This window comes from Ornithorhynchus anatinus, chromosome 3, assembly GCF_004115215.2.
Source record: "Ornithorhynchus anatinus isolate Pmale09 chromosome 3, mOrnAna1.pri.v4, whole genome shotgun sequence".
In the NCBI taxonomy this organism is placed as follows: domain Eukaryota; kingdom Metazoa; phylum Chordata; class Mammalia; order Monotremata; family Ornithorhynchidae; genus Ornithorhynchus; species Ornithorhynchus anatinus.
Window position 1 is genome coordinate 71276124 of NC_041730.1, and position 9335 is coordinate 71285458.

General features: G+C 39.6%; 1 protein-coding gene across 2 annotated transcripts in view; it reads left to right on the top strand.

The window, feature by feature from the left end:
- WDR7 (WD repeat domain 7) overlaps positions 1 to 8466 on the top strand; it is a 447173-nt gene extending 438707 nt beyond the window's left edge. For both annotated transcript variants that reach the window (XM_029059993.1, XM_029059994.1), the window contains one exon: positions 5589 to 8466. In XM_029059993.1, the coding sequence (XP_028915826.1) occupies positions 5589 to 5792 (204 nt within the window). In that variant the 3' untranslated portion in view covers positions 5793 to 8466. The remainder of the gene's footprint in view (positions 1 to 5588) is intronic.
- The last annotated feature ends 869 nt before the right edge of the window (positions 8467 to 9335 follow it).

Genomic DNA, 9335 nt, shown 5'->3' on the forward strand with positions numbered 1-9335 from the left:
ATATATATATAAAGGGCTTTGAGTCCTCAGTCCAACTGCAGATAATTTAGGCAAAAGGAAAACACGACCATTTGATTGCTCTTAGAAGCATTTCCAGGATAAAAAGAGAGAGATGTTGTTTTTGATATCATAACCAAATGTGACTCCATTTTCAGTGTATGTTAACGCTTGTGATTAAGTCCCCATGGTGCATTTCAGCGTCTGCACATTTCCTGGGTGGCAGTCTTTGGCTGCCGACTTATCAAATGCCTCATGGCCTATTCTGTACTTAAAACAGAAAACACTAAGAGTTAAATTTATTCTTTTACTGTTTTAATGCCCCCACAGTATCTCATCGGTAGCTTGTAATCGCCTAAATTCTAATTTGCCACGTTGTCAGTACTAAAATCCTAGCCCACCATTTCTTTATAGAAAGTAAACAGCAAAGAAAACCCTAACCCTGCCATCGTTACTAATTCAGATTAGGACCTATGAGTCTCCAAAGTAGTTCAGACTCTATATTTCTTTATAAGAATGCTAATTGATAGTGTGAGTTCACTGAATTGCCTTGGAGGCTAAAATAAGGGACAAGGCCCCCACCCAGCCTGCCAGTGGTTTATTCAGTCAAACCCCAAACCCTGTAGCTAACATCGTAGTAACTGCTTAATTAACAGCATTCCACTAAAGCATGATCATTTCCAAATCTGTTGCTGACTCCCTTTCCTTAGCCCATCCAATTTATTTTCTCATTTTCCTGGGTCTCATATATGCCCCCAGTATCTTAATCAGCTCATTTTTAACCAAGATGGCCTCAGAGATCCCCTCTGAGCTACCTCTTCCCTGTTTAGTAATCACACTGTTCTTGTACTCATTCCATTTAGAGCTCAGTATGGGATGATTAGTTGCCTACCAGCATTTCCTTATAAGATTCATTTCCCTCCCCCTCATATTGCTTTTCTCCTGTTTGCCTCCATTGTTTGCTTCTATAATCTTTAACGGGACTCAGTCTCTTGGGAATGTCTTCTAGACAACACCCAGTCCACTTAGGGATCCTACAAATATACAATCTAAATAGCATCCCCCCGATTTCTCTTGAAGCCCAGGCAAGGGCTTCTTCCAGTGTACCATGGGAAAGAGTGCATCTGCATGGAAATGCAATCTATTTCGTTTCCATGCGGAAACACTTTCCCGTGATACATCGGAAGAATGGATCTTTACATTAGAGCCAAGTGAAGGCAGCAGTTGGAATAGCTCAGTGCATCAACATTACTGCCTATTTCAATTTTAAACAGACCATACTTCAGTTTTACCAATAAAATGTGTTAAAACTGCTTCCTGAGCTCTGATGAAGGATCCCTTATTTGAAGTGGCTTCAAAGCACGTTGATGAGTTCATTTTTAGCGAGTCGTGCACCACCCTGCCTCTCTCTCTAAATGTGCTCTACTTATTTGTTTGGACAAATGTAGTTTCGTTCTAATGATGTATGATAATTCTTTCATATTATTCCAGTAAGTGTACTGTAATATATTTTGAAAAACCTAATGAAGTCTTATTAATCCAAGACCTTACTAAAGCTATCAGCCATTAAGTCTGTGCTGAGAAATGAATGTTAGTAAGAAGTATTGGATGGAAGATTACCCAAGTGAGAATTAGTAAAGTGCTATTGTGTGAGTGTGTGTGTGTGCGTGCGTGTGTGTGTAAAATACCACTAATGTTGAAAATATTGTCAGAGTCTATTTCCAGTTACTGCATTGAGTAATGTCTGCAGGCAGGCATCTATGAGAACAGAAAAGTGATATGAAAAGGTACAGGTTTGGGAGGAAGTATCTTTAAAGGGATGGAAGAATTCCAACCTGAAATTACAGTCAACTTTTGAACTTTTTGGAAATATTATCTAGTCTTGACTCTCCCCACCCATTTTTTTGTTATTTCTGCACTCCAGGGGACTTCAAATTTTTCATGCAGACGAGTTAAATAAAATAAAACTTTTGAGCAGTTGGTGTGCACCCAGTTACATAATTTAAATAGAGGGGAAAGAGAAGAGAGAAAAGCGAGAGGAGGAAGATTTTTCAAAGAGAAAGACAGGGAGGCAGTAGAGAAAGCACTGTGCCTGCTTTTTTCGGTCACTCAGTTGTATTTAATGAGCACTTTCACATCTAGCTCATTCTCTCCTCCTCCTCCTCCTCCTCCTGTACTACCACTGATGCCACTCTGGACTGGTTCATGTTGGGGGTGAATCTTTATCCAATACTTGCGGAGACCACAGAATCTAGCCAGGGGATCTTCTTACCCCCGACCCATAGTTCAGTTCCCTGGAGAGGAAGAGGGCAGCACTTCTCGGCCTCTAACCACTGCCGTCGCTTTTCTTCTCAGCACCTGTGTGGGTGGTTGAAGGTTCTCTTTCCTACTTCACTTGCTTGGCCCTCCACAGTTTCATTGCTGTTTGCCCTGTCACCCAGCAGGGATGGGTAAGAGGGAGAGGGTGAGAACTGCTCCAGCTTGCCTTGTTATGTAGTAGGGATCCCACCATTCTCCAGGGTGGGGTCACATCCTGCCAGGAGAGGCCAATGAGTGGAGTCACCATCTTAACTGCCCCACCCCACCGCCTACTCTGACTCAAAGGGGTTCTCCCTGAGCAGGAAGCAATGAGGGAGAAGATGATGTTGTCACCCTCAGAATGCCAAGTCTGTCCTTGGGCTGGGTGTTTATGCTCAGCAGCCAAATCAGGTTTGAAGAACCATGCCTGCCTGCCTCACTCAAGGATCCACTTGGGGTTGTAAGTGTGAAGTGTGTCTCCTCCCCTCATTCAGTCATTCATTCAGTCGTATTTACCGAGCACTTACTGTGTGCGGAGCACTATACTAAGCGCTTGGAACGTACAGTTCGGCAACATATAGAGACAATCCTTGCCCAACAATGGGCCCTCCACCACCCTGCCTCCCCGTTCCCCTCCACCCCAGATTTTTCTATTTCTTAGCATTTCTGATAATACAATTTTAAAGTAGGTTGGCTGAAAATTTGAATGTTATCTTCATATTTCATTTTCTGGAACCAACCCATCCCCCCACAGCAGCAGATAGTCATGAGTTGAATGTAACAGGCGATTACTTCGGCAATGAGGAATGAAAATGGGCTTTTCATTTCAAAACAAGTTCAAAATTAAGTTCTGGATAATTGTAATCAAAATATTGACACTTTTAAAAAAAAGTTTTTTCCACGGGTTTGTTTGTCCTCTATAAGCACAAACAATATACCAGGGAATGTACTAAGCACTGGGACAGATACAAGATAATCAGGTTAGCCAGAGTCCCTGTCCCTTATGGGACACAGAGTTTAACTTGGAGGGGGAAGAATTTAATCCCCATTTTACCGATGAGGTAACTGAGGCACAGAGAAGGTAAGTGACTTGCCCAAGATCCCACAGCAGACAAATGACGGAGCCAGGATTAGAACCCAGAGCCTCTGGCACCTAGACCCGGGCTCTTTACACGGCGCTGTGCTACTTCTCAGGTAATATTATGAGCCAGTGGCCCTTGAAGAGTTTAATACAGCACATTTCCATGGAAAGGGAGACTGGCACCTAGGGCCAGGTTCTAGCATGTGTGCTTGAGGTGATTAAGGGCAGGGAGTCACCTAAGGGAAGATAATAGCCACTTTTACTAGGCTTCTTGAATATCTTATGCCTGTTTGCACCACAGTTAACGTGTCAGGAGGGTAGAGGAGCAAAACGGAAGGTAAGTGGTCAGATGCACTGTCTGCTCTTGGCACTAAGTAATTTCGAGTGGATCATGTTCCACACACACATATTTTCATTTTAAAAAGTCTACAAAGAATGAAAGCCGCTGTGCAGTTTTCATCTGGAAATTCTGATCTTTGGAAAACCTAATATGCCTGATGAAATCTTTCTTTTTTTTTAATTTATAAATGTTTAATGGAAACTTGGTTATATTTATACCCTTAAAAATCCAGAATTATTCTATTCCATTATTTTGGAAGCAAGAAGAACCAAAAAAAAAAATCACACAGGATAAGTAGGAATATTCGTTAAACCTCCCGTTGACCTCCCAAAAGAAATGAAGCATTGATTTTTAGCCAAAACAGCCCAATACCCCAATACCAAGCATGACATTGCCCTTTTTTTAACGTGTGTTTCGTTCAACTTCTTTATCAGAAAGAGTTAAATATACCCATTCATTTGGTTTTAAAATGTGACCTCGTACACTAGTGATTTTTTTCACCTCTATGTTGTATTCGGCACTATTATTAATGCAGGAAAATCAGTAACATTAGTCATCTTAAAAGGGTTATTACTCAAGATGATTTAAATTGTGAAAATGTCAGTGGTGCTTGCATGCTCCCTGCTAGAGATGCCATGATTTACACTCTCTGACACCATTCTGCTGCTGAGAAGGGCCAGAAAAAGTAATGGCTTATATTTTGCACTGATCAGAATTCAGAACATGATATCAGCAATAACACATCTTAAATGTCCCAAGATTTGCCAAGGTTTCATATGTCAAATCTTATGTATACAGTTGGACCATAATCTGTAGGTTTTACACAAATCCCAACAACTGAATACAATTAGAAGGAAGTTTTACAAGGGAGAACCATAAGAATCGAGAACTACTCTAAGAAAAGGATGATTTCATCGATTTCATTTGTTATCCACAGAGTTTTCCTATTGATGTGTAATAATTGAATAAATGGGAGGCTACTTTCAAATAAAAGAAGCTCAAAAGATAATTTCAGAGAACTGGTTGCCTAATAACCTGTCATATAAAATGCCTCTTGGTACCCTTTTGAAATATTATTTAACTAAAAGGTGCGATGTGTGTAAGATTTACTTAAAACGCCACCTCACAGGCTAAATCATAAAGCTAGTACAGTTTTTGAAACAATGAGATTGACTGAAGGTAAGGCACTAACTGGTAAGAAGGCATTGTTGGTAAGCTTTCAAGAATCCCGCTGGCTTTGTGTGAGGTGGAAGCAAAGAAAAGATCAGCCGCAGACAGTGTTGAAATACTGATTGAGATCTCTCAGTTTAATTTGATGGGAGACCGAGTCAAAGGATTGTGTCCAAAAAGCGACGAGGGCAAATTGTGAGATCCGAATCAACATTTCCCGCTCTATTTGTTCCTCAACTCTGCTGTTTCCTTGTCCTAACAAAGAGCACAATTCGCAAAACCATGCAGTCATTCTGTTCATTTAATCGTCTGGAAAGAGTGACTGTTAGCTTTGCTATTAAGAATACATACTTTAAAGAAAACCCATTTTCAATAAAGTGACATTAATGTGTGTTCCACAAAATATCTGTAATTGAGTATTAATAAGAGAATAGAGACCTGCAAATTAAATTTCAGCCATGCCTATGAAAAGACGATTTAGAACCGCTGCCCTCACGGCCGCTGCATCAGGAATATTTCCAGTATTTCCAATAGACCTGCGGCATCTGAGAAACTAAACTATGTGAGGAAAATGAATGAATGTAGTGGGAGAAAGTGCTTCCTGCCTATCGGTTCAGCCAGGTTCCATCAGGGAAGAGGAAAAGAGAGTAATTCCCTTTTTTTTTTTTTTCCTTCCATTTATTGTTCTTTGTCTTTCTCCAGATGAATACCTCCCTGCTGGGGAGCATTGGCATGCTGAACTCAGCCCCCCAGCTTCGCTGTATTAAGACCTACCAGGTACCCCCGGTCCAACCTGCTTCACCAGGTTCACATAACGCCCTCAGACTGGCCCGCCTGATCTGGACTTCCAATCGCAATGTCATTCTTATGGCGCACGATGGAAAGGAGCACCGGTTTATGGTGTAGGGTAGTTCTCTATTACTATATCTCTGTCTTTGGTTGAAACTTGTTTGCGATCCTCTAGTTTTCTGTCCTTACTAATGCTGGATTAGCCAGTCCGGCGCCTATCTAAAGTCATCCAGTGGGATCAGCCCAGACTGCGACCCTTCCGCATGGTTCTCTACAGCCGAGTCCTGCTTGTGTCAGCTCCTGAGTCAGAGGCATGCATACCAGCTCAACAGTATAGGGTTATTCTCTGACCATGTAGTGTTTCCCTGACATTAGGGGCAGGGAAAAAGAAGGCAGTTATTGGGAATGCTCCGTGTTGCTTGGTGCAACAGAAGCAGGAAAATCAATAAACACTGTGATTGCACTCCCAGGCTAGATCAGCATTTTCAGGAATCTAAACCCAATCTCTGAAATACAGTTGAACCTAGTAGCTTTTACATAGGATGTTGAGGCAGTGCAGCAGTTCTAATTATCAATATTGTTTTCCTTTGAGATGCTTAAGGAATACTACTGTTTACCAAAACGGGTTCTATGTTTACATGTACTTTCTTCAGGTGATTACTGGGTTCTGTTTCCTAGGGTTTAGCAGTTACCTTCTTTCAAAAGAACCTAAGTGGTCTGGGATTCAAGAGAAAGTATATGAAGAAATTCTCTTTCAGAACAGGAACAGCCAGTTTTAGGCACATATTTTCCTGCAGTGGTATAGCGTGAGGACATATTCAGTAGATGACAATAAGATGCCTTGCTTCTTGTGATGTAGAGAAAAAAGAATCATTCAGTCCACAAACTGAGGGGGATTTTTTTTAAAAAAGCTTGCATAACAGGAAAAGAGTTTGAAATGACAGCGATTATTTCAAAAAAGAGACAAGCCCACCATTACTTTCTGGGGGTTTTTTGTTGTTGTTGTTGTTGTTGTTGTTTTTAAGGTGCTTCCTTCCCTCCAGAGATGCCCAGATCTGTATTTCATAACATGGTCATGCAGGTGATTTTGACAAGTAATGAACAGAAGCTCTGTTGCAACACAAATATTCTGGGTTATTAGCAAATACGTCACAAAGTTGTGGGGAAAAAAACACATGGATAGCGAGGAATTTATATTCCTCTCAGTTTATTAGAACATTGCTCCAATAAGGATGTCCATTCCTTTTAATATCCATTTTAACTGTTCACTTTTTTCAGCTTACATATCCATTTATGTCAAATTAGATGGGTTCACGTTGGTAGTAAAGAAAGAAATCCATAAGATAGCATTTTGTGCAAATTATTTCTAACAAAATATTGATGTGTGTAGAGTTTATATTTTCTTTGCCATTTTTTTTCTCCAAGAACTCACAGAAGGAAAGAGCTTTGTAGGTAAATGATTTATTAGAGGAAAAGAAAATGAAAAGAGAAACCCCAAAAACTGTTAAAGATGAAAGCAGATGAGTACTTCTCAATTTAAAGAACATTGATTTTTCAGAGGCTATTTAATATACAAAAAGTGGGATCACAGTCCAGAAGCAATGTATCTGTTGTTCTACTGTTGTTTTTTTAAGCAGAGTAAAAAATTAAGGCCATTAGGAGTGATGATCTCATTTCTCTGTAAATTGTATTATTTCCAACCGTGGCTAAGCTGTTATCCACTGGTGGTAAAATTCTGTAGTAGAATTCAGATGTGTATTTTCTTTTTTTAGTGAAATTTTGCCACTTGCATGTACACTGTATTTATAATGACTATATATGTAGTTTCCAAGGCAAGAAGCAAAGGGTCTCACAGCAGAATCCTTACTTGTTTGATGTATTTGCTCCATTGCTCAATTGAAATAGAAGGAAAACGAAAAGGTGCACTTTATGCTTTCTCTAGTAGGCACTTCCAAGTTGTACTTAGTCCTGCCATAAGTTTGAAAAGAACATACCGGAGTTTACCATCTCGATTTAAATATGGGTTCCTCTAAAAACTATATTTGGTGATGGTATGGGAGAAAGGGTGCTTTCAGAGGAGCAAATTCCGTCTTTTAACAAATGCTTGCTTTCAACAAAAAGTTTAATGCAATTTATAAGAAAGAGGGGGTGGAAGTTGGCAGGTGAAGTTTTTCTCTTCCAAATTCAGTTGTGACACATAACAAATATTTAAAACTATAAGTGGTAAAAGCTAAATTAACAAAGCCCTAACAAGATTATCATCTTCCAATCTCATGTAGTTTGTTCAGACAGTCAAGGTTATAGTCTGGTGGTTTCGTATTATGAACCTCTGAGGTGGAGTCACTGTTGGATAGTTAGGACTATCTAACTGCTAAACTAATATTTACATATTAGTTAAACAGAAATCTACTCTTTGCTACTTGTCAGATGCAGTCCCAAACTGCATCACAGCTTAGATCTCTCACCTCTGCAGTAAACTTTGTATTGTCATTCCAGTGTAAGCTTTTAGTGTTTTATTGATTTGTTAGTACAGTATTTGGACTTGTCCTTGTAAATGTAGAGACATATGGGGCTTCATTTGGCAGTTTACAAGTAAAAGATGACATAATTCGACACCTGTATGAAAATGTTGTAATGATTGAAGTCGGTGTGTACGGTAAATGAATTAGAATGTCTGCCTCTCAAGACATTTCTTGACTATTCCACTTAAGAATTGCTCTGTGTACTAAATGTCCCTGTGTACATATGTGTGTGAAATAAAATTAAATTGTACAAAAGACCATTTTCCCCATACTGTCTATTTTGCTTTGGTTTGTCCACTTTCCTACTGGATTCACAATGGATATTTCTATGTGGATTTAGTGGGGGTTTTTTGGGGGGAGGGGGTGCCCTTTGGTATCACTTGGCCAAATAAATCTTGCTGTCTCTCAGTTATTTTTTAATGTCCCATCAAAGGCTGGATAATTGGGTTTGAGAAAGCTACAGTTTCATTCTGAAAAGAAGCTGAAAAGGGAATTTCCTCAATGCCCCAGAGTCTCTGTGGTGCAGCCAGATGGAGAAATATTCCCTGCCAGAACCTCAACAATACCCTCTGCGGTATGTGTAAGGTAATTGCACTCTTATTGCTATTATCTCCATCCTAGATTGCCCCTAAATAGAGTATTAATTGTTCCAAATTATACATTGTTAGATTTGGTGACATGAACTGTTGCCCTGTGGGAGCTGTGCTGAGATCATTGAATTCATTTCATTTAATACTTAGTTTGGAGCTGAATTTGAATCCCCGAGGTAAAGGAGCATAATTGGTTTTGAGCAAGAATAACAAAATAGGTCATTATTGCTTACAGAGGTTTATAGTGTAAGCTGTAAATATAATCCTTTTCTTTCCATTTCCAGATAAGCAGATAGGATAGTTTGCATTAAGTCAATCATTATGTAATGGTATAATTTTCTGTAACAATTAGATAAGCACAAAGGGAATTGATTGCCACCTATCTGACTTTTTCAAATTTCCAAGATGTCCAGTCTGGGAATTGTTATAACATCCAGCAATGTCTTAAATGTTTTTTTATAGGTAAAGTAGATGCAATATCAGTTCTGTATGATTGGTGGTCACATAAACTGATCAAACGTGGAAAGGGCATGGCATTAATAGGAAGG